The sequence below is a fragment of the Saccopteryx bilineata genome, chromosome 4, assembly GCF_036850765.1.
Source record: "Saccopteryx bilineata isolate mSacBil1 chromosome 4, mSacBil1_pri_phased_curated, whole genome shotgun sequence".
In the NCBI taxonomy this organism is placed as follows: domain Eukaryota; kingdom Metazoa; phylum Chordata; class Mammalia; order Chiroptera; family Emballonuridae; genus Saccopteryx; species Saccopteryx bilineata.
The window spans coordinates 105941289-105967546 of NC_089493.1; the positions used below are offsets into that span (position 1 = coordinate 105941289).

Consider the following 26258-nt stretch of genomic DNA (forward strand, 5'->3'; position numbering starts at 1 on the left):
TATCTTCATGGTTTTCTAACACTTTGAGTTCTCCTACACCAGGAATGCTGTGGCGCTACATCAGCACTGTCTAGTAGAAATAGATCGCCAACCATGTGTGTCATTTTATATTTTCTAGTAGCCACTTTGAAGATAGTAGAAACAAGTGAGATTACTTTTAATAATATAATCCAGTCCATTAATTCTAACATCAAAAATATTATTTTAATATATAATAAAATAAAATATATTTTGCATTCTTTTAAGTTTTATCCAGCATCTGAAACCTGGTGTTCTTTTACACACGCAGCATGCTCTAACTCAGACTAACCACATTCTGGGTGCTCAGTGGGCACACGTGGCTGCCACACTGCACAGCCCTGCTCTTGAGAATGTGTATGGATAAAGTGCAAGAGTGTCTGAAATCCCCTAATAAAGTGCCAAATTATATGCATGCTACCAGAGCCTTTTCCTGGTGAGACAGAACACAGAATGTATCAGAGTCCCAAAGGGGCTTGCTCCCCTCCCCACCACAGCCAGACTCCCTACCCAAATATCTTAAGAACCACGTTGATGCTTGTAGGTCAAGAATGACTCATTTCTTTGGACTCATTCTCTCCACTTGCCTGTTCTATTTACATTCCCTATTCTAACAAGACTAACTCACAGTCTGTTATTAAATAGTTGTGAATTTAACTTATTTCTTTAAAATAGCACCTAGAGAGTGCTCAGGATATTGACTTGCTTCATGAAAAATAACCTCAAACACTACCACAGTGGTAGTTACAACAGCCAACATAAAATAGAAGTGTATTAGGCCTTTTTCATATGGTAATTCACTAGGAATAAATTCTCTCTAGATCCATGGTGCCCACATGGCATTCAGGAACTTCCTAAGATATGGTAAACCATATCGACAGGGAAGGCTCGGGAAGGATCAGTAATTGATCACAGCACAGAGAATTCTATTCTTCCTTGCTCTCTTCAATGGGTTAGTAACTTTCGAATTAATTTCTTGACATGGGATAGCCCCCCACTTTCTACAATGGCTAGAGTATTTCTGTACACCTTGTGATTTTCATGCATGGGATTTTGCAAGTCCCCTCACAGTGACATAAAGGAGGAGAGCCAGCTGTTGCAAATATAGCATCCATGGCATTGACATAATCCTCCAGTCTGAGAAACCAAGACGTAAATTGAGCAGGATCCTCTTTTTTGTGTTGCTTTCCTTTAAACAGAAAGATTTTTTGCAGTATACACCCGGATTGTCTTTGTTAAACCTTTCTGGTTTTGTTATGTTTTTTTTTTATCTTTCAGCCACCACTTAAACATTGTGACATAGCTCCTGGTGAGGGCTGATGTTGCTAATCTTCTGTCATAGAGTAGCCTCTTTAAAAACATTCAGAAATCAGTAGTTGTATTATTTGTGTGCATTTTATTATTATCTGTGTGAAGTATTATTATTTGTGTGCATTAAACATATCCAATGTTTTAGTTTTATTATGATTAGAATAATTAAAATACCCTGTGTAACATTCAAAAATCAAATGGAAAAGCTGTAGTGGTTACAGCTTTCCTTACCCATTTATCTTCCTTTAAAATAAAAGGGCTGTTCAGAATCAGGGAGATATTTAAACTTCAATATTAACTTATAAATATTTTCTACTTTATCATGGTCATGTGACCAAAAGGAAGAGGATAAAATTTACTATGAGAATAACAAAAACAAACAAAACTTGCGATACATTGATACTGAAGTCTGGCTATGCATAGCATGAATCTCAATGTGTATCCAGATTTAAATGGAAAAGATTGAACCATGTAAAATTTGTGAATAATGGATTAACTATGCCAATATCAAGTATTTTATGTTGATTGGTCTCCTAACCACTGAGGTAATGAAGAAGCTTTGAAAGTAACATCTTACTATTCATTTGATCTTCAGAGAAGAGAGATCGACTCCAGTTACTTTCAAGATTATTATAAATGCTTCCTTCTTGGCATCATTTCTCATTTTACTGTGATGTAACCTTCAAGTGCATTCTTTTCTCCTTTCCAGCACTGTGATAAATACTAAAAAGTCGGCCTTTCCTGACCTACAGACACTTTAAAACTTCAAAACTGTAGGAACCTTGTAAAGCAAGGTTTTAAAATTACTTGATTTAGTCACTTTCACAAATCCCTCGGCTCATTCCTGTGATACAGTGTCCCTCAGTGTGTCCAGCATCCCCCAGGTTCTTCTTTAAACCAGGATCTCTTCATTATAGGAGAAGAATATCGACATACCAAACTATTCTAAGACCACTGTTTCCGTGGTGTGAGGTGCTGGAGAAATACCTCAACCATTACAAAAAAAATTGAAATACCATTTCCTAAGCAGAAAAACATTTAGGAGACTTCAAAGTCTGGATCCATTTTATACACAGACTATTTCTAGAATATTTACATATGCTGAATTGGAATCTGAGTCTCCGTAATGACCCATTTAACCTTTTTGAGTAGTTAGCAACCAGTGTGGATTATTGATTGATTGATTCAACTATTGGGAATATTAGTTATAAAGGTAGACATATCGTTCCAAATAACTGTGCCTAGGTTTGAATCTATATCTGCAATTGATTCTTCTGTTTCCTCTTTTTTTCCATTGCTCCAACAGCCTGCCTTTTCCATTTTGCTCTCTAAAAACTAAGAAATCCGCTGCAATTGCCTTCTAACACTTCTTAATCAAAGTTCAGAACCAGTTATACAGAATTCTCCGGCTACTATGGTTACATATTCTCAAATCGGGTATTTCAGGTGTTATAGAGAAGTAGATAAAAAAAAGTGCTTGGCCTCACTGATTCCCAAAGGAGTCAAAATGTTATTTCTAAAGGTATAATAAACATACACTATGTTATCTTTTAGCTTAAATTCTTCTAAGGGAAGGCTCTATTAACATATCTATAAGAAGAGAGTGGATTCGTTTTCATATTTGAGGACATTGAAAGGATTTCTCATTCTACCTCATCGTTCTGATATGGAACCTTTCTTTCTTCTTGTTCTACTAATTTATACACGTATTTCTGTAACAGACCCAATGCTTTTATGCGTTTTCCTTCAGATAAGTCAGCAAATACATAGAATGAGACAGAGCAGTAAAGAACATCAAGTTTCTGTCAAAACAGTTCATAAATATTCAGGAGAGTTCTGCAATATGTAGGAAGCTATGAAGATGGCATTAAGATACCAGTAAATCCAAAGAAAACCTATGCTAATCAAGCTATCACATCTTATTATATTTTATTTTCTTATCACTTTATCCCTCAATGATATAAATGTGACCCCCCCAAAAGAAAACTACAAATCATAACCTGCCATCAAGCAGTAGAATTTCCATGTTATTCTGGGTCAGGATTTTCTAACCAGGATGTCAGGATCTCAAAGTACATCTGAAAGACTAAACTGGGAGTTAGGTTTCCAAACTACTTGCCATTAACATACTGGCCTCAGGCATGACCTTCTAGCCAAACAGCGTCACCTGTGGGAGTGGAGCCTCACTGCTAAAGGACTCCCGTGAAGGGCTTAACCAACAGCACCTCCAGTCCTCTCAGCGATCTCAATGCCCTTAAGAAATTTTTTAAAACTCAATATTTTACAAAAAGTTTAGGGAAATTTACCTTAAATGTCAGGTTTTATATAACCTCTTTTATGTGATAAAAATGAATTTTGTGGCCCTGGCCATTTTGCTCAGTGGATAGAGCATCCACGTGGCATGCAGACATCACAGGTTTGATTCCCAGTCGGGGCATACATGGGAAGCGACCATTAGCTTCTCTCCCTTTTCCTTTCCCCCTTCTTTTTCTCTTCCCCTCCCACAGCCAGTGATTCAGTTGGACCAAGCATCTGCCCTGGGTACTGGATATAGCTTGGTTTGTTTGAGTGTCAGCCTCAGGCACTAAAAGTAGCTCAATTGATTTGAGCATTGGCCCTAGACGGGGTTGCTGGGTGGATCCCGTCAGGGTGCATGCAGGACTCTGTCCCTCTATCTCCCCTCCTCTCACTTGAAAAAATAAATAAATAAATGTTGTGTCATTTCTAAAACTGAAAAATTTTTAAAGAAGTAGGTTTTATGCTCTTTCTTTAAAAGGTACCCTCTGAAGTTGTTGCCATATGGAGATGACTAGCAAGATTGCTGCCTGCTCCTCATTTATACCAAACCCTTTTCAATCAAAGGAGTACTGAATTCAGTGATTTTCCCTGTTGGTACATCACTGTAGTTAAAAAGTATTTGCTCATCCCAGGGGGCCAAGCAAAGGCTATTGACATGCTTGCTTGATGCATGAAAAGATAAATTAGTGCCCTATGCTACCTACCAGCAGGGTACAGTGACCCTACATGGATAAGTCAGTTCAAACCACTGTATAATATATTTACTTTTATTTTCTAGGCAACCTTATAGTTACCAAATCAACTGTGTCTAGTGTGCACATTATGTGCAAGCTAACAGAATGTGAAATAAATTCGAGGAAGACCATGTGGTTTAGCTTGACTATGCGAGATGGCATTAGTGGCTCTGGTTTGTCCTGGAAGAATCTGTGGTAGCACTGAGTGGGAAAGGCAGCGAGAAAGGAGTTGAAACATTGCTTATCTCCCTTATTTGTTCTCAACTGTCTTCTAACACATCAGGCAATGTGAGAGAGGAATTTCTCTTTTAGAGTCACTCAGCTAGAGTAAAGGTAGACCAAGTGAGCAAGGTTGGCAAGTCATGCTTACTTTTCCTCCACTTGCAAGGAAAACAATTCAAAGGCCCCCGCGTCTGTTTCTTCAGTTCAATGAACAGAACGTGTTTGTTTGTTTGTTTGTTTGTACCACCATATAAAGTGATTGAGTTTACAATGAAATGACAAGGTTCTCACATTTGCTTTTTAATGCAATTTGCACTAATCAAAAGAACACTCTCACTGTGGAGGGGGAACCTATACCTTTCCATTAAGTAGATAATAATTAAGGATTAAAGATAGCACATATAATCAATATGAAATAGAATTTCTCTAAATTTCCACTGTTGGTGATTTGAAGGGATAGTTTAGAAGATTTCTGTGAAACATAAAATTCAGGTAATGAACCAATGAACTAATCAACCATGGTTCTATCATCGACTGGGGAGTAATGATTATAAAAGATGGCCATATTATCCAGAAGATGTGACCTTTCCCCACGTTTAGCAGTCCTCCCCGCAGGTAAACTCGCTGGCTTCTGTAGAGGAAGGTAAAGCTCTCAATGCTTGTGGCAAATGCTTATTGGGAAGGAATATATTATGGTGCTATATTGTAACTCATTTTACAGGGTAAACAATGTTATAATAATAATACCACAAATAGTATAAAAAAACTAATCTAAACTGTCCAAATCAAGCACAGGTACAGCAGATTGTTTTTCAGGCTTAACTATTCATTTTTATTCATTCAGCAAACATTTATGATAATCATTATGTATAGAACACTAGTCCTAGTTCTCAGTGAGCAAAAGTTTTAGGAGAGTTGATAACGAGATTTGAGGGTGCCAGTTAACTTGAGGAATATCAGATTGGCGCTTGTTGCCCTTTGCTATTTCAGGCTAACATGGAGAAATGTCTGCTCATCAAGTAAAACATCTCCAGTCTTGTTGTCTGCAGTCTATTCTAAGGGACAAAATTTAGATGCCAGCGAGTTCTAAGTTTGTCTTACATAGTCCATCTTCACAAGAGAAAGAGAACCTGAATACTAAAAAAAAAAAAAAAAAAAAAGGGTCAGTGTTTGGTTCAAAGTCCGTTTGACTCAGTGTACCAGCTCTCATGTAGACAGGCAGTCAGATAGGCTGAGCAGGGACCTTTGAGCTTTTCTATCTTTTCTTCTTTTTTTAAAAAAATTTTAAATTATAGTTGACATAAAATATTGTATTAGTTTCAGGTGTACAACATAGTGATTAGACATTTATATAGTTTATAAAATGGTCATCTTGATAAATCTAGTACCCATCAGATACTACACATAATTAATACAATATTATTGATTGTATTCCCTATGCTGTACTCTCCGTTCTAATGGGACTATTTTTTAACTATCAATTTGTACTTTCTAATCCCTTCTGCTTTTTCACCCAGACCACCAACCCACACCCCTTTGGCAAGCATCAGAATGTTCTCTGTACCAAGAGTTTGTTTCAGTGTTATTTGTTTATTTTGTTTTTTACATTCCACATGTACACAAAATCATATGCTGTTTCTCTTTGTCTGACTAATTTCACTTAACATGAACACCTGCTAGGTCCATCTATGTTATCACAAATGGCAAGGTTTTATTCTTCTTTATTGTGGAGTAATATTCCACTTCATATATGTACCACTTCTTTATCCACGCATCTGTTGATGAACACATAGGTTGCTTCCATGCCTTGGCTATTGTAAACAACAATGCAGTGAATATAGGATGCATGTATCTTTTCAGATTAGTGTACTGAATCTCTTCATATAAAATACCCAAAAGTGGGATAATGGGTTGTATGCTAGTTCTAGTTTTAATTTTTTGAGAAACTTCCAGTCTGTTTTTTGTAGATTTACAATCCTACCAACAGTCCACAAGGTTGCCCTTTTCTCAATATTTTCACCAACATTTGTTGTTTGTTGATTTATTGATAATAGCCATTGTGACAGGTGTGAGGTGATAGCTTGTGGTTTTATATATATTTTGCATTTCCTTCATTCTTAGTGATGTTCAGTATTTTTTCATATGTCTATAGGCCATCTGTATGTCCTCTTTGGAAAAATATCTATTTAAGACCTCTGCCCATTTTTTATTTGGTTTCTTTGGATTTTTTTTAAATGTTAAGTTGCATGATTTTCTTATATATTTTGGATATTAACCTTTTATTGGATGTATCCTTGGCAAATATCTTCTTTCATTTAGTAGGTTGTCTTCATTTTGTTGGTAGTTTCTTCACTGTGCCAAAAAAAAAATCGTTTTAGTTTGTTGTAGTCCCATTTACTTATTTTGTCTGTTGTTTTCCTTGCCTAAGGAGACATATCCAAAAAGATATTAATAAAAGCAATGTCAAAGATTTTACTGCTTGCCCTGGCCGGTTGGCTCAGTGGTAGAGCGTCGGCCTGGCGTGCAGAAGTCCCAGGTTCGATTCCCGGCCAGGGCACACAGGAGAGGCGCCCATCTGCTTCTCTACCCCTTCCCCTCTCCTTCCTCTCTGTCTCTCTCTTCCCCTCCTGCAGCCGAGGCTCTGTTGGAGCAAAGATGGCCCGGGCACTGGGGATGGCTCCTTGGCCTCTGCCCCAGGCGCTGGAGTGGCTCTGGTCGCGACAGAGCGACGCCCCGGAGGGGCAGAGCGTCGCCCCTGGTGGGCGTGCCGGGTGGATCCTGGTAGGGCGCATGCGGAAGTCTGTCTGACTGTCTCTCCCGGTTTCTAGCTTCAGAAAAATACAAAAAAAAAATAAAAAATTTTACTGCTTACGGTTTTTTCTAGGAGTTTGAAGTTTTCAAATCTTACATTTACATTTTTAAATCATTTGAGTTTATTCTTGCATATGTTGTAAGAACGTGGTCTAGTTTCATTTCTTTGTATGTTTATGTCTAGTTTCCCAACACCTTTTATTAAAGAGACTGTCTTAACCCCATTGTATATTCTTGCATCTTTTGTCATAGATTAATAGGCCATATTGTTAGTTTATTTCTAGGCTTTCTATTCTGTTCCATTAATCCAGGTGCCTGTTTTTATGCCACTACCATGCTGTTATAATTACTATACCTTGTAGTATACTTTGATACCTGGTAGCTTGATACCTCTGAGTTTGTTCCTCTTTCAAGATTTCTCTGGCTACTCATGCTATTTGTGGTTCCATATAAATTTTAGGATTATTTGTTCCTGTTCTGTGAAAAATGCTGTTGTTATTTTGATATGAATTGCATTGACTCTATAGATTGCTTTGGGTAGTATGAACATTTTGATGATGCTAGTTCCTCCTATCAATGAGTACAGTATTTTCCTTCCCTTTTTATGTATCTTCTTTGATTTTTTTAAGTGTCTTATAATTTTCCAAGTACAAATCCTTTACCTCCTTAGTTAAATTGACTGCCAGGTATTTTATACTTTTTGATGCCATTGTAAATAGAATTGTTTCCTTAATTTATTCTTCTGAAAATTCGTTATTGGTGTATAAAATGCAGCTGATTTCTGATTTTTTTTTTTTTACAGGGACAGAGAGAGAGTCAGAGAAAGGGATAGATAGGGACAGACAGACAGGAATGGAGAGAAATTAGAAGCATCAATCATCAGTTTCTCATTGTGACACCTTAGTTGTTCATTGAATGCTTTCTCATATGTGACTTGACCGCGGGCCTTCAGCAAACCGAGTGACCCCTTGCTTGAGCCAGCGACCTTGGGTCCAAGTTGGTGAGCTTTTTTTGCTCAAGCCAGATGAGCTCGTGCTCAAGCTGGTGACCTCAAGGTCTTGAACCTGGGTCTCTCGCATCCCAGTCCACCACCTGGTCAGGCCTGCAGCTGATTTCTGATACACTTTTGTATCCTACTACTTTACTGAATTCATTTATTAGTTCTAACAAATTTTTGGTGGAACCTTTAGGGTTTTCTGTATACTATAGTATGTCATCTGCAATTAATTACAGTTTTACTTCTTCCTTTTGAATTTGGATGCCTTTTTTATTTCTATCCTTGTCTGGTTGCTGTGGCTAGGATTTCCAGGACTATGTTGAAGAAGAGTGGTGAAAGTGGGCATCCTTGTCTTGTTCCTGACTTAAAAAGATTTCAGCTTTTCACAGTTCAGTATGATGTTAGCTATGGGCTTGTCATATATGGTTTTTATTATGTTGAGCTATGGTCTCTATAACTCTCTTTGCTAGAGTTTTTAGCATAAATGGATATTGGGTTTTAGCAAGTGCTTTTTCTGCATTGATATGATTATATAATTTTTATACTCCCATTTTGTTTATGTGGTATATCATGTTGATTGTTGTGTACATTGAATTAACCTTGCATATGAGGAATAAATCCCATTTGATTATGGTGTATAATCCTTTTACTGTATTGCTGGATTTGGTTTGCTAATATTATGTTAAGGATTATTACATTTATGTTCATCAGGAATATTGGCCTATAATTTTTTTATATTGTGATCTCTTTGTCTGATTTTTAAAGCAGGGTAATGCTGGCCTCATAAAATGAGTTTGGGAGCCCTTCTTCTTCCTCAACTTCTTAGAGTAGTTTGAGGACAGGTGTTAATTCTTCTTTGAATGTTGGGTAAAGCCACCTCTCAAGACATCTGGTCCTAGTCCAAGAATTTTATTTGTTAGGAGTTTTGATTACTGATTCAGCTTTTTAAGTACTTATTGGTCTGTTCAGATTCAGTCTTGGAAGATTGTTTGTTTTTAGGAATTTATCCATTTCTTCAAGTTATGTGGACACATAACTGTCAGCAGTATTTTTTTATAATTCTTTGTATGCTTGTAGTGAGTGTTGTGAGTGCATTTGGCACTTTTCTTTTATTTCTGAATTATTTGGGTCTTCTCTCTTTTATTCTTGATGAGTTTCATTAAAGCATTATCAATTTGTTTATCTTTAAAAAGACCAGCTCTTGGCTTTATTGATCTTACATATACACACACACACACACACACACACACACTACATTTATTTTGTTTATTTTCATTCTGGTTTTTTCTTTTCTTTTTTTTTTTTTTGAGGGAGACCTGTATTGCTATGAATTTCCCTCTTAGAACTGCTTTGGCTATATCTCATAGATTTAGGGTCATTGTGTTTTCATGTGTTTCAAGGAATATTTTGATTTTTTTCCTTTATATTATTGTCAACCCATTCATTGTTTAATTAGAAACACTTCATGTGTTTCTTTGTTTACTCAATTTTATTCTTGTAATAGATTTCTAGATTCAAACCATTGTGATCAGAGAAGATGCTTGATAAGACTTCAATCTTCTTGAATTTTTTTATACTTGTTTCATGGCCTAACATGTGGTCTATCCCAGAAAATATTTCATGTGTGCTTAAAAAAAATGAATATTTTGCTCTTTTGTGGTAAAATGTTCTAAAAATACCAAATAAATCCATCTGGTCTAATGTGTCATTTAATGTGGCTATTTCTTTCTTGATTTTCTGTGTGTATGACTGTCCATTGAAATCAATGGGGTATAAAATCCTTACTATTAATGTATTATTGTCTATCTCTTCCTTCGTGTCCATCAATATTTGTTTTATATATTTAGGTGCTCCTGCATTGAGTTTATGAATGTTTGTAAGAGTTATATCCTTATGATAAATTCATACCTTTATCATTATGTATTCTCCTCTTTATCTCTTATTCTAGCCTTTATTTTAAAGTCTACTTTGTCTGAGAAAAGTATTACTATCCCAGCTTTTTTGTTTCTATTTGCATGAAATATATATTTCTATCCTTTTACCTTCAGTCTGCGTGATTCTTTTGATCTGAAGTAGGTCTCTTGTAGACAGCATATGTGTGGATATTGGTTGTTCTATCCATTCAGCTACCCTATGTCTTTTGATTGGAGCATGTAATCTATTTACACTTAAAGTAATTAATGATAGGTATGTAGTTATTGCCATTTTACCATTCATATTTTAAATATTTCCTCTTCCCTCCCTTTTTATTCTTTTTAAATTCTTTAGTGAGTGGAGAGGAGGCAGAGACAGACTCCCGCATGTGCCCCAACCAGTATCTACCTGGCAAGCCCACTAGGGAGTGATGCTCTACGCATCTGGGGCCCTTGCTCCATTACAACCAGAACCATTTCTTAGCACCTGAGGTGAAGGCCATGGAGCCTTATCCAGAACCCAGGGCCAACTCACACTAATTGAGTGTTGGTAGCAGTAGGGTGGAAATGAAAGAGAGAGAGAGAGAGAGAGAGAAGTGAGGGTGGAGGGGTAGAGAAGCAGATGGGCACTTCTGTGTTCCCTGACTGGGAATCAAACCCAGGACATTTACACGCTGGGCCAGTACTCTTCCGCTGAGCCAACTGGCCAGCCCCTCCCCCCTTTGTAAAAAATTCCTCTATTCTTTAATTTCGCTTGTATTGAAGAGATAACATTGAGCACCATGGAGAGAGGAGGCGGAAGGCTGGCAGCCTGGCAATTCTCTGAGCTAAAAATACTCTGCCATTCAACTCTTGGGCCAAAAGAAAGCACTAAAGCAGGTGTATTAAACTGGAAGAACAAACCAAACAAGAATTTAGTGGGAAAAGTATTAAACTGATTGTTCACTAAACACCTGAGTAAACTTGAACAAGCCCTGGAACTCTCAGGATCACAAGGTTTCATCTGTTAAATAAGGGGGTATTAATGGATAGTTTTGAAGATCTCTTCTAGCTCTAACATTGGACTAAGTGAAGTGAAAACTGCATGAGAAATGTTGAAAGTGATAGATGAATATGGGATGGAACAATGATGATGGAAAATCAGGATGATCATAGTAGTTCAAAAGATTGTTATAAGAATTAATCAAAGGAGAGTATGCAAAGGACTGGCCCATAGTGATAGGGAGCTGCTAACATTGTTATTGTTGTAGGTGAGGCTTCAAGCACACATCACTTCTGTTACACCCCTTTCTGACTAAAGTGATGGCCCAAAGTGACCACTCAAACCCTAAGAACTCACCAAAGTTAATGGGAATGTACATGTTCATGTGTCATCTGGTCTCATCCACCAAGTAGGAGCAAAATCAGCAGACATTTTTGTACTGCTTATTTCTCATAAAGTGATTTCCTGTGCATGGTTTTATTGGATTTTCAAAATTGGACTTTGAGGCAGGAAAAGCAGGTTTAGTTTTCATCCCAGCTGTCAGGATGCTGCCTAGCACCACACCCATGGAGTGGCAGTCCAGGGCTTGCCATCCGTGTAGAGTAACCCCCCAGAGTCCTGCAGAGCAGCAATGCTGCTCCCAATCAGAATAGGAAATTGAAGCCCAGAGAGGATAAATGAGTTGTCCAAGGTCACACAGCAGAGGAAAAGATTCTAATTTCTGAGTCAGGTTATGACTCCACATATTTTGTGCTTTTCCCTACACTGTGTGCCTTTGTCTACAATACCTATATAAAGTCTGTGAGAGGGTCAAATTCTCAGTGCCAACATTTCCATGCAGTATTACGCTTTGAGGTATCTTTTATTCTCATTGATTTAAAGAGGGCAGGAGAGAAGCATCAACTCTTTTCACTGAGTTGTTCCATTTAGTTGAGTGCTCATTACTTGCTTCTCATATGTTCCCTGACCTGGAGATGAAAACATGGCCTCTGGTGTGCCAGGTTGACACTTTATCCACTGATCCACTGGTCAGGGCTGCTTTGGGGTATCTTGGCCTCAGGATTCTGTGAGGTCATCAGAGGAGCAGCTCCTCACAGCACACTGTGCCCTGGTCTTGCTCTGTTGTGCTCTGTTTGGGACATTATTCTGTAGAAAGGAAATGCTTGCACATCCAAGCAAACCAGGCCATGGGGATAGCAACTTCCTCCTCCTTCCTATAAGACCGGCTTACAAGAATATTCAAAACCAGGACCCCTAAAAATCTATTGTATTTCCCACCTGTGTTGCTGTGTGGTCATCACAATACTGAAATGTACCTTTGGCACAGGTTCTGTGCCAAAAGGTACATTTCAGTATTGAAAGAAGACTCAGAGTTTGAGAAAAGTGACAGAAATATTTATTAAAGTGGTGCACTTGGACTCCATGCAAAATGAAAGTGACTTCCTCATATTCACTAATCCCCAAACAAAATAACCATCAAGAAATATTAAAACACACATTTTATTAGTTTCATTTAATTTCCTAATTGCTCAAAGTCAGCTTACCCATTTACTGCTGTGTGAAATGCTTAGAGGCAAGGCTCACATTAAAGGGATTATTTCCATGTAATCCCTCCCTCCCAGAGGGTAGGAACTGATCACTTATGAATTCTGATTTACACTCTGTAACAATATCAAATGGAGGAAATAGTTATTGTAAAATTATAAAGTCAGTAGTGGGGTAATACAGTAGAAGAGTGTAATTTAATAGCAGAGAGAAAGTACCTCATTTTCAGTAAAAGTTATGTGAGCCTTTTTCAGGAATAGCTATTAACCAAACTGAATTTAGCTTCCCATTTTTCTGTCTATACCTCTGTTAATTGAGAGATGTTGAAGCTGTATAGCCTGTTAAGATTTTAATCAAATGGGGTTTGGGGGTAGATGGAATCACGTTACCGGGCCTCGGAGTCCTGGGATAATCATGGCTGTAGATGTGAGGCTCTCTGAGACAGCCTTCCTTCCCGGCAGGAAAAAGACGCAGGCACTCAGGTGGAATTTGGAGGGATGATACAAATTACACAGGATAGGTATGTGAGGTAGAAAGGAGATTTTAAGTAAATAGCCACCAAGAAACTGTGACAGCCTGAACTCCCAGCAGTTTCTGGGCAACATCATAGCTGGCCTGAGACCATTAAATTGGGAAACCCATTAGTGACCCATGAAAGAGCTTTTTCTTGTTCTGTTGCCGATACATCTCTCCCTGTCATAGTACCTGTAACCCAACTACACTATTTTAGGAGCATTATTGCTATTCTTGGAAGAAGATAAGAGTTATAGCATCAGAAGGGTACAGAGGTAAGGCCAATCCTTACCAGCAACTTCTGCCCCCTTCGATAGCACAGAAATAGGCCATGCCTCCATTTCCGGCTGACTCTCCCCTCCATATATCATATTCATTCTCTAGCTTTAGAGTCGGCCTATTACAAAGAGCATACAAAATAAAACATTTTTAAAGCCCTCAAGGAGATTTGTACCATGAATTTTATTAGATTGAAGGCAAAACAAGCTGATACCAGCAAACAAACAAAATGGCTGCTTCAGACTAGCTGACCTCTTTTGCATGGAAAGCTCTCCATATGATTACAGAGCTAATGAGTAATATTTAATGAAAACATTATGCCTTTGCATATATTTGTAAGCAGCAGTTCTCCATTTAAATTTACATAAAAATAAGCTGATATGTATAAATATGCCTCTTGGAAATCTGTGTGCTTTGAGGAAAAAGACTCGTCTGCTATCTCTGGCTATTTCTATACAAAGCTCAAACTTCTCAATGAGAAAACGGTAGAATTCAGTCAATCATCCAGTTGACACCAAACATGCAAACATTTGATGATGCATGGATAGAACAGCTGAACTCAAGGCCGACTCATCCACATTTCACAGAATGTTTTGGCTTTATGCAAACAACAGTGTATGAGAAAAAAAAAACTGGCCTCAACAATTGCTAAATAAATACACATGAAAAAAAAATCTTTCCTTTTTAATTTCAAGACTCCTTAAGCATTTGAGGATAAAGACTTAGCACCAGGATCATTTCCAGGGGCCGCATATGTCTCCTCTTCTGCTCAGAATCTGAATCATGCCGGTGCTGAATACGAAAAAGAAAAGCCTGTGACGCCTTTCTTTCCCACTCTTTCTCTTTTCCCTGTAGGTGGAGCTGACAGGCAGCAGCGTCTTTGACTATGTCCACCCCGGGGACCACGTGGAGATGGCAGAGCAGCTGGGCATGAAGCTCCCACCTGGGCGGGGTCTGCTCTCGCAGGGCACCACTGAGGACGGAGCCAGCTCAGCATCTTCCTCTTCCCAGTCAGAAACCCCCGAGCCAGGTGGGAATTGCAGCCCCGACGTGTGGGCTGCTGGGCAGGACCTTTGCCAATGATTGCATGCAAGTTGCCAGTGTGAAGAGACTATAAATAGGTTTAACGGTATTTGACAATTCTCTGCAGCTTTCTGTCCCATACAGTAATTAAATAAGGAAGAAATTTGAAAATAAGGAGACATTTTAATAAGTACAATCCAGAGATCTAATTTCAGTTGAACAATAGATGGAGAAGGCACTGGTGCCTTTAGTTTCCCTGCCAAATTACTGGAGAAAAAGGTTTCAAATTTGGAAAGCCCTTTTCCTTTTATTCTTACTATAGCTAAATGTAATGCATTTATTTGTTATTCAGCAAAATCTATGGCAGTGACTCTGAATATTAGCTTGCAGAGAATTAAAAGTATTAGGGACTTACAGAGATTGCGATTTCTTTTCTTTTTTCAAGCATCAAAAGGTACTTGAAAGATGTGAACAGATAAATTAAGGCTAAAAAGAAAACAGAAATGGCTACATTTTAAACTGCCTTTCTACCCTCAGTATTTAATTAGATCAATTGTATAGAGGAATGAACAGAGGTGACATTCCTCATTGGGATTCCTTCCAGGACTCTTATAGACTTTGCATTCAGAATGTTCCCATTTTCATTGTGTTGTACTGATGATAATTTAAGTATTAGGGGAAAATCCATTTATAAATTAAACAAAATGACTTGATATCCATCAGTCCCCTAGTTCATCAAGCTGTTCAAACACGGGGAAGATTGGCTGGTCGGCCTGGGTCTTCCGAGAGCGCTGGTAATTAGATCTGCGAAGGATTTATTCTTTGCTGATTGGGGCTTTAAATTAATTGAAGTTCCACATTTGTGGTTTTGTCCTTTTTGTACTTTTTTAGAGGAGATATTTCATATTCTTGTGTGGTGGAGTGCTTGGCCAAGCAGCACTGGTTTAAATGTTAATTTTTCTCATGAGAAGTTTAAGATTTTTAATGAATCAAGGCCCGATTTGAAGTGCAAAGTTTTATTTGCTCACTTAGGAAATTATTTTTGCACTCTCAAGATGCTTATACTTTACTGATGTGTTGTTTTAAAAAAGACTCAAAACGCAAAAGCATTTCATAGAAATAAAAATGGAAAAACTGTCTAAAAATGACCATTTAAATAACTCTACATACTTCTGAGAAAATACTTTAATTTGACCTACTTAGAAATAATCACAGTGTATTTGCTCACACAGAACGGCAAAAAATATTTGTCCTTTTTTGGAAATAATTTCATTCCATCTAGACTCAATCCAAGTTTCCTCATTGAAGTTGCCTGCAGCTGGTAGGGCAATTTTTGTACCATTGGTGAGCAACCCTCTCTGTGAGCTCCATGTGTAAAAAGAGAGAGTATTTAAGACTACTCTTTACCATTTAAAAATGAAATTTTGTTGGGGGACAAGTCATATATTCTTATCCCATTGCTTACTGCCTTTACCAAATATGTGTCAGTGAGATCATTGGAACTGCTTTTTGAGTCATTAGAATGTTAATATCTGGGAATAGTTTAGAAGCAGCACATGAAAATAGTTTTCTGTTCTTTCATTGTGGAGTTGGATTAGGGCATCTGGGTTGTTAGGATTCTTAAACATTCAGTGTGTAAAAATTCAAGTTTACAAACTGTCTTTGAACTAAGGCCTTAGAAAAGTGGATTTTCTTTCCCTAAATCACAAACCCTCAATTTGAGTAGGATTATCAACAATTCTTTTATCTAACTTCCAACCTATGTAGCCATCCCTTTAGAGCAATACTGACAGATAACCTTCCAGTCCCTGCTGGAACTTGCTCCTGATGGGAAACTGAGGAATGTATTAAGGCTTCCCACTTTGTTGGGGGGCAGCTCTAATAGAAGATTATCCCTCATACAGAGCCAAAATCTACTTCTCTGTAACTGCACCCCTCTGATCCAAGGCCTGCCCTCTGGGACCACAAGGAAGACTTCCTCCTTCCTCCCCAACATAGCCTCTCACATATATGAAGTCAGATACAACAAATGCTCCCATTCTCCTGCCTCCCTTCCTATCCTGGTCAAACAGCCCTAATTCCACAATCATTGTTTGAAGGCATGTTCCTAAGACTCTCAACACCCTGGCCACCCTCCTTTCATTATATTTCAGTTGGTCAGTGACCCTCTAAAAATATGGTTGTAAGAACTGAGTGCAATGCTTGACATGTATTCTGACTAGTACGAAGCAGAGGGACTGTCACCTTTGTCATTTTAGGCTACTGTGCTGCTTTTCATGCCATCTAAGGTTGAATGAGGTCTTCTTAGCCGCCACTTTATACTGCTGATTCATATTGAGTTTGATGTGTCCACAAACACATTCAGGGTGATTTGTCACTTGGAAGAGACTTTGATTGGGAGGAAAAAGAAATCCATAGTCTGTAAACCAGCTGTGCTAGGGTATCCTAAACAAGAGTCAAAATCTGTTTGATTGAAGGTTGAGCATAGGAACACTGAGAAAACCTGTGCCTTCTCTGAAGCATCAGTATGTGTACAACAGCTCTAGGTACTCTGAGAATTCAGTCTTCACTGAGAATTGGCTCGTTCTGGATTGTAGAATTACGTATTCTCTTTAAGGTTGCTCTGCATTGAACACTGAACTGTGGTAGAAAATTTACTCAGCTTTCTTTCCCCTTTCTTCTCAGTCTTCCTTGAGCCAAGCTAACTAGTAAAATTGAAGACTGCTTTCTACATTCCTTAACAACCTGGGCTCATTAGCAACAGTCGCAAAAGAAGGGTTTCTCTCCCTTGATGGCAACTGTCTCTCCAGCCATTAGAGGATGTTAAACGGACTTTGCTTTAAGTCTGTAGTGTGGGATCTTTTCAGTCTTCGCCTTGAAAAGGCAATTAGATTGACTCTTCAAATACTGAGAAGTAGGCTTGGAGGCTACCTTTAACTAAATATCTTTACTAATGCAGATCACTGCTCCAAGGGAATTAGTATAAAAGTTCATGTCAGGCAGTACATCCCAAAGCTGCTTATGTTTCTTAAAAGCTGAAAGAATTTTAACAAGATTTCCTAATTCCTAATAACATGAAGAAACATATTTGAAGACTGTTGTTCCTTGCATCATAATCTTTTAAACTCTGGTAAAACTCAGATTCTTTTTTGAATTAGTAGTGCAGTTTGGTTGGAAAGGGATATCAATATGTGGTGATTATGAAAATAAAGGCCCTGGGTAGGTATGAAATTTTTCAGAAGCCCTAATGTGGTCAGTGTAGCATTGCTAAGTGACTGAAATCTAAATAATATTTGGCATCATAATAAAAAGAAATGAGAGGCTAAGCCAGCCTAAGAGGCATGACACTGTGCCATAGCACGAGTCCTGTTTCTCTGAGCTGCCAGGCCTCTTGTCTTGTCCTGAGCCAGTGTCACGATAATGAGAGAGAGAAAAAAAATCTGTTGACCGGACTGCAAAACCCAAATAAATATTTTATATGTATGCACATTTATTAATAGTTTAGTAATATGATATTTTTTCTAGGGGCATCGTTAGGCAGGTGTAAGAAAAATAAAGAGGTGGCCTTATTTAAAAAGCGAGGGAGTCCCACCACGCCCATGGGTCCAGAGGCTGACTCAGGGACATGAAGGAGGGGATGGCTCTGTGCTGTCCTGCAGGGTTCATTGTCATTTTTAGGTTGATTTTGAGTTTTGTTTTGTTTTTTTTAAGATCTGCGTGAATCTTTTCATTACTCTTAATGATTCTGTAATCTTGGGATTATGAGCGCTATCCTCTTAATAAATTTTAATGCTGCATCTTTTAAATGCTTAGTAAATAGAAAAGCAGCTCTTTTAAGAAGTCCTGGAGGAACTTTTAAAATCTCCCCATTTTGAAAACAAAGAGTAATACTCCTTAAGTTAGATCATCAAACTGGTGTGCTTCAGTCCCTCTTCCTTCTTACTAAAACTGGTTGATTTTTCTCCAAGTATAAAAATTCATGCTCATTGTAAAAATCCAGGGAATACAGAAAACAAAACCAGCAATATGACATTATCCCCGAATGATCACTATTCATGTGTATATACTATATGTCTATCCTACATTCGTTTCAGTTTCTATACTCATGTCTAGTTATGTGGTGGGGATCGTTTGCTTAGTTAAGTAAGATCATGACATCTATGCTGCTGGTAGCCTGCTTTTCCACTTAACCTCCCAGGCAACTTTCCCTGTCATGTTTCTCACTTTAACATAAAATTTCCTTTCTGTCTCCAGTGGTTTGTTTCCCACGAGCTAAAAGTCAGCTTCTAGCTGTAGGAGCACTGTCAGGAGTTACAGCAGGGTCCTGCTTCAGAGCGAATTCAGCCAGGACAAGAGCTTCTTGCAGCTTATTGAATGGGTGCAAGCTTACAGAGGGAGAAATCAATACTGCACCAGGATTTAGACAATTTAGCAAAATGTATGAGACAGTACTTTTGGTGGAGAAGAACAGCAGCAGCCTGGTTAACCATTTGTTGACTAAAAATAGAGGCGATTGTGTTTTGTCAGAAGTTTCAGGCAGATCTTGCCTGTTATGTCCTGGATATTTCAAAGGTGAGCAAAACTGAAGCAGTTGGGCACTTGCCTGAATGGAAATCATCTGCATTTTCTGCATCTGCCTCTGTGTTATGGGAAATTTGATCAGTTCCTGATTCTACAGGAACTCAATTCTTCTGAAATAATTACACAATGTTCATAAGTGATATAATTAAAGAAACAAATGAATGTAAAAACTTATCTGAAGGTTCAGATCAACATTTTATTTCAGAAATTGCTTAGATGTGAGATGTACTTGTACTTTTACGGGTGATTTATTTACCATCTAATATAGGGTTGTTGGGGGTGTAGTATTCTTTTTTATTATCAGTTCAAATTTCCTATCAATGAACTGAATTTAGAAGTCAGGCGAGGGAAACCATCTCACTCACCCCACATCCAGCCCCGGTCCCCAGACAGTGTGACTGTATCTACAGCACTTTCTGCTGTACAGCAAATGTCAAACAGAAGGTATAATGGATTTAATATTAGTGCTGGCCAAGGTGTTGAGGGAGCTGTTAATAATGTCACTCCAGTTATTGATCTGAAGCCTTTAAAAATCAAAGAAAAGTGAGAGATCCCCAACTGGGGAAAGGCACACACTGACTGGTTTTTATTGCCAATATATTTCTACATATAGAGTGGCAACTTTCTGGAATTATGTTATCACCATTAATTTCTGTGAGGTTGTTGGAGTCATTATATGGTAAAATAATATCATGAAGGCTGCTTTGCATGCTAATGCTAAACAATCAGGCCAAGTTCTTTTAGGTATGAATAGTGTGGTAACTACAACATCCAAATTGTCAAATAATAGGAGGTTTATCAGCACTTGATTTATTCTTGAAGACAATATAGGACCCACTGTAAGCATAAGTACAAAGTATATAGTCACTAGGATGAGCTGTCCTCTACTTTTGCCATTCTGAAACTCTGACTCCAAGCCATAGTAACTCAACTGAGATAGGGATGGGTTTTGTTCTTCCAACTAGTGTACCTTTTTATAAAACTGGGGATTCTTAGAGCTGAATGGCAGTTTTGGTGCACTGAAATTTCTGCTTTCCATAGTTCCCAACAAATAAGTGAAATTAAAATGTATAATTTATATTTAACGTTTATCAAACTGGAAACACACATTGAATTCTTTTCCATATTCATATAATATAGGCAAAGATAAATCCACCAGATAATGTACCATGGTTATCTCTCCTGGGTTGAATAGGAAATGCCTCTCTGCTGTAGCTGTAGCAATGGTCCAGATTAGTTCACCAAAGACCTGCCTCCTGGTTACACCCATGTGCACATGGTGGTTTTGTAACATCTAATCATCGGAGAGCAGCCTAGCAAAAATGAGTATTTTCATAGCCCAGTGAGGTCATCAACTTGGCATAAACTCTGTTTTTATCCAAAACGTATATAAAACATTTCTTTTCCTTAGCTATGTCACTGTTATTTTGAAATGAAATAAAAATTATTTTTGACTACTCCTAAATGAAAGTGACATATATATTCCAAAAATAAACCTATATATAAGTTCCTATTACAAGGACCACCTTGAGAAATACAAAGTGCTTCCTTCACATCAAAAAGCCACCTCGATGCAGTACCATTTTTTCATGCAGAAAGTAGGCTCTTCTTAAGTGTCACCTTCATCTCCAGCTAAGCTGAACAAGATCACCTGGAACTGCCACAGAAGGGAATTAATATTTCCTCATGCTCTCTTCTGGTGTGCAAGACCCAGGCACACTTACCACCTTTTTATGTGTGCACATACACTTTTTTTGTGTGCCTGCCTGTGTACAATGAGAACATTCGCAAAGCAGCCTTGTGCTGCTAGGATTTTGCCTGCGGGAGCTGAAGAAATGTAAGGTGAGATCTCTTCCTCCCACCAGGCTCTGCAGCCAGTACCTGAGCTCCACCCCTCCAGACCAGCTCCCAGAATGCACAGCTGCAACACAAAGGCATCCTATGGGGCTGGATACCCTGACATGTGAACATTCATGTGGGTGACTCACATAGCTACAGAAGGGCAGCCTCGCTTTTGTTCCCAGAGAAGATGTTGGATTTCAGCATAGTTCTGTATGACATGCTGAAAACTTTTTTTCCAAAATTTATAATACAGTGGTTGTGACTCAAAGAAGTGGAGCTTTTATATGAATTAAAATAATGGTATTTAGAGGGTAGCAAATGGTTTGTCCAATGATAGAAGCACAGGCCTCTTATCAGAATACACAATAGGTTCACTCAGTTTATATGTAGCATTTTTTTCCTAAACCTTCTATTGAAGGTTTAGAAAATCAATTTTTTAAACCCATTATTTTTAACAGTTGTTTTATATAGCTTTCCAGGTAATAATTTTGACTTTCCTTTACCTATGGTGATAAGGAGTACATTTTTAGAGTTTCTAAAATGAAGCCCAAGACAAATTGTTAATGGATGGTCTGTTCTTTCCCACTTAAAAAAAATGTGATGTCTTTGTCATTGGACAATTAAAAATTGTAGATTCTATTCCTACAACTCTTGCCATGAAGAAAGCACAGGTTATTTGCTTTAAATACAAAACCACTGCACAGAAATTTCATCTCTGTCCAAATTATAGCATTCTGAATTCTTCTTGTGCACTAACAGCAGACTCACGAAGGCTTGGTTACCGGGCATTGACTGAGCCTTGCAGGGTGCACAGATCAGAAGAGGCAGAACTGGCTGGAAACCATTTCCACCCCTAGTGAGCAATTTACTCATGATTGCTTGGGGAAAATACTAGAAATATTGCTTCTGTGTAAAGTTTGCAACTTCCTGTTGTCAGCTCTTTGCCAAACAGTTATTCCTGTGTACAGCTCCAGAATAAAGTGTACTTAGGCCATGTGATAATGGTTGGCATTCATATCCAATTTAATGTATGCAGAGCACAGGAACCACTAATCACAAGAGTTAATTCACACCCTGTCCCTCTGGAGCAGGTCAATGTGTTATCCTTATTTTACAAATGAGGGAAAAGTGATGGAAATTCAAAGTGGCTTGCCCCAAACACAGGTTAGTTTATCAGCCAAGATTAAAATAAAAGGAACAAATTAGGGATAGAGTAAGTAGGAAGCCTAGGAACCAGATGGAGAAAGGACCCCAGCAGGAATCAAACCAGAGGAATTTTCTCCAAGGGGCTTCTAAAGTCCAAAGAGAAACTTAACTATCCCCATAGCCATATTTCACTGGGCTAAAAAAAAAAAAAAAAAATCGTTTTTTTAAACATAGTCCTTCACTTAGGACTAAGATTCTCTATCTAACCCATTCTTCTGCCTTCATCCCTACATTGAAATTCCTTCTCCAGTAGTGAACAATAGCATCTGAATCAGTAATGGGCAGAATCCAGTCCTGAGTCTCTCGATCCCCTTTGGGTGCATCCCTCTTCAGCCAGGAGCACAGCCAGAATGGTCTCTGGGCACCTGGTCTCTGCCCTGCCTTGGCCATTGTCAGGCCAAACTCTCTGCAGCCTTTGGGCTCTTCTTTTCAGACTCTTCTCCCAGGGCAGAGGTGAGATGGAGAAAGGGCAAGGAGGGCAATGGGGTCTGTCAGGAGGTGCCAAAGCCTCCTGGAGGCACCTGCTCCTAAAACACAGTCACGGGGTTTTGGGACCCATAGGGGACACATCACCCACCTTCTGCTAGCTGACAAACCAGCTTGAGAGCGGGAAGAATTTGTATCTTTTTTCTCTCGTTATTAACCAAATTGAATTCTCATTCAAAATCCAAGCCTACCTGGTAGTAAGATTGTCTAAACTAGGTAGTACGTTAAGTACATGTGTCAGATATTACACAAACACTGAGGAACCAGATGAAGCTCTCTGCCTTCCAGGAGCTGAGCACCATGTGAGGGAGATAAAACATTGATACAGTGCCAAAGTGTGACAGCAACAACCAGGACACTGTGGTGTTTGTGAAAGGTAGAATTATATTACAAGCTGCTGCTGTTAACAGCCTTGCTAGACTGTCTCAGGTTTCAAACTGCAACCCTGAAATTAACAGCTCAGGAACATTGCTTCTTTAGGAACAAGTTGCCTTGACATTTCCATACATACATGAACCATGACTGTCAGGACTTAGATGCACATTGTTAAGTGTTTTGGGGAGTTGTTTGTTTGTTTGTTTAATTAGCCTTAATAAATGCCTGCTGCCTTATAGGTTCTCAGGAATACTAGTTCCTCTGACCATTGATCTTTCCAGCTCTGTAGGAGAGTTCTGAATGGGAGGTGGCCCAAACTGCCTCCCTTTCACTGGGTATGGGCTGACTTTACTAACTGAAGTTCAAGAAATGCTAGCTTTGAGAAACTGTACTGACTCTTTCTTTTTTTTATATAAATAAATTTTTATTTTAATGGGGTGACATCAATAAATCAGGGTACATACATTCAAAGAAAACATTTCCAGGTTATCTTGTCATTTAGTTCTGTTGCATACCCATCACCCGAAGAGAGATCGTCCTCCGCCACCCTCCATCCAGTTCTCTCTGTACCCCTCCCCCTCTCCCTCTCCCTCCTTCCCTCCCCCCACCCCCCGTAACCACCACACTCCTGTCCATGCCTCTTAGTCTCGCTTTTATGTCCCACCAATGTGTAGAATCCTGCAGTTCCTGTTTTTTTCTGATTCGCTTATTTCACCCCGCACAATGCTACCAAGACTCCACCATTCCGCTGTAAGTGATCCGATGTCATCATTTCTCCTAGCTGAATAGTATACCATGGTGTATATGTGCCCCATCTTCTTCATCCAGTCCTCTATTTTTTTACAGTGATTAAAAGCCTTTAAACAAACTCTTGGCCAATACAGCAAGAATCCATAAAAGAGTAGTGTCCTTAACATGTTCACCAAGTCCAAGTTGGCCCCATCACCATGCCCAATCCCTGAAAAATGCAACCCAACCACAGTTCAGTCTGTTAGGAGCTGTCACAGGGAGCAGGAGTCCAGGAAAGTTCCCCACAGGAAAAGTCCGCATGGCACTGGAATTGTTGTCACCATTCAATACTTTGCAGCTCATGTCCAAGTCCCAATGACTGCTGCTTCTAGCTGGCAATGATTCAGGTAGACTGGAAAAAGCCATCTGCAGCATGCGTGGATATGGAGCTTCCGTTCTCCTCTGCCTGGAGAGTTAAGACCAGGTTGCTTTTCCCTGTACTGACTCTTTCAAAGCTTTGTCTACTCAAGGTGTAACTGATTGCAAATACTCTAATGCCATTAATGATAACATTAATTGTTTTTATTATTTTTTACCTACATGTTCCAATTATAAGAACAGGTATGTTTTAAGTAATTCATTTCTCAAAATGACCCTAAATCAAATTTAGAGATGGTAAAAGGCTTACCACCACCAGAGCAGACATCAGCCCTAGGGTTTGCTTTGTGTTGAGCACTTTGCTCCATGCTTACAAAGAACATAAGAGGTCGAATCCATGACACCTGCCCTTCAAAATATGATCCTCATCAGAAGGTTCCTATACAATCAACAACCAGAGGGAAAAAAATTATAGTACTGCTGTCTCAACTGAGGCATAAAAATAACCAAATAGGGAGAGGCTCAATGATCATAGGTAGCTTTCATGAGAAGGGATGACTTGCCTGCCCTGCATGAAAAACCAACTTAAGAGCAAAGAAGCAGAAATGAGCATCCTGAGACCCATCCCAAGTAGCATGGGGGCGGAAGGAGCCTGTCCCTCACTGAGCAGAGGGTCATGGAGCCAGATCCAGAAGGAGCTGGGCAGCCAGGGAAAAGCACCCGAGACTGGAGTGAAAATTCTTAGTATAACTCATTAAACAGAGCAGTTACCCCATGGAAACATTATTTTATCACTTAGAAACGCAAAACTAAACTTTTAATTTGGAAGGATCCCCCTTTGGGGAGGGTCTTATGATATAACTACCTGTGGACTCTTGAATCCCTTAGACAGCGTAGTCACTAATTCATTGCATGGTCGCCGAGTATCAGGAGCTCTGCTAAGCCCATTATATGCATTGCCCCATTCGTTTCTGGCAAAATTCTATGAAAAAGGTTCCATTATTTTTCCCCTTTTACAAATGAAGGGACTAAAAGAGAACAATTTTTTTTAAACTTAGAAAAATCATACAGGTGGGAAGCCTAGGTTTGAACCCAGGCAGCCTGACACCAGCGTTTTTGTTCTTAAGCATTCCACCAAGCTGCTTTTCAATGTCCATCTCAAATAACTACCTAACCCCTACCTGAGACCACCAGCCGGGGGCACTCTCCGTCCTTCCTAAGAAGCCTTATTAGAATAGTTTTCCTGACATTATGCTGAATCCTATCAGCAGCTAACTTACGTTCACTGAACGTAATACCTCGTCCTTTATTTTTGCAAGAATGTGCACGATGTGTTGCATAGAGCAGACAAGAAACAAAGTGAAATCATTCTAAAGACCATTTCTTAATTCAGAAGTGAGTAAGTACACCTGGAGAAGGTTTGTTAAGAGGTCTTACAAAAGAGAGAAATGATGATTTGGAACTAAGGTAATATAAAAGGGTAGAAATGTACCTTGTGGTCAGTCTTTAGCCAGGAGTGAATGGTTAATACTCTGACATTATGCAAGTCTCAAGCTTTCACATAATGAGGATTGATGACACCATCTGTCCACTTTTACTTTTTTATCATTTGCTAATAAAATCTGGAAAATATTGAAAATTACATATGCTATTGATCATAAAATAGTAAGATGTAAATTTCCCAGGGTTCAAAGCTGTTCCTCGTTATGGTTTATTAGAGGATATCACGTGTCTTTGGTAAAACATCAATCTGCCTCTCACTTGTCAGGGGATGTCCTCTTCAAATAAAAACACCAGTAAGAGCAATGGTAAAACTGGTGACATCATAAAGAATTAAAAGTCTACCCTCCTGTGTTCAGCCATCTTCTTATGACACAGAGGAAGGGTTGGTAATCTGGTGGAATACTTCTGCAAAAGCAAGAAAGATACGTGCCCAGATGCCCTGGCCATAGGTACTATACATAGACCTAAATAAATAAATTAAGAAACTCATTTCACACAGGCCACCAAGCAGT

At 38.8% G+C, this 26258-nt stretch overlaps 1 protein-coding gene across 4 annotated transcripts in view; it reads left to right on the forward strand.

The window, feature by feature from the left end:
* Positions 1 to 26258, forward strand: part of NPAS3 (neuronal PAS domain protein 3) — a 947754-nt gene that overhangs the window by 803030 nt on the left and 118466 nt on the right. For all 4 annotated transcript variants that reach the window (XM_066277694.1, XM_066277693.1, XM_066277691.1 and 1 more), the window contains one exon: positions 14479 to 14653. In XM_066277694.1, coding sequence (XP_066133791.1) covers positions 14479 to 14653 — 175 coding nt within the window. The remainder of the gene's footprint in view (positions 1 to 14478; positions 14654 to 26258) is intronic.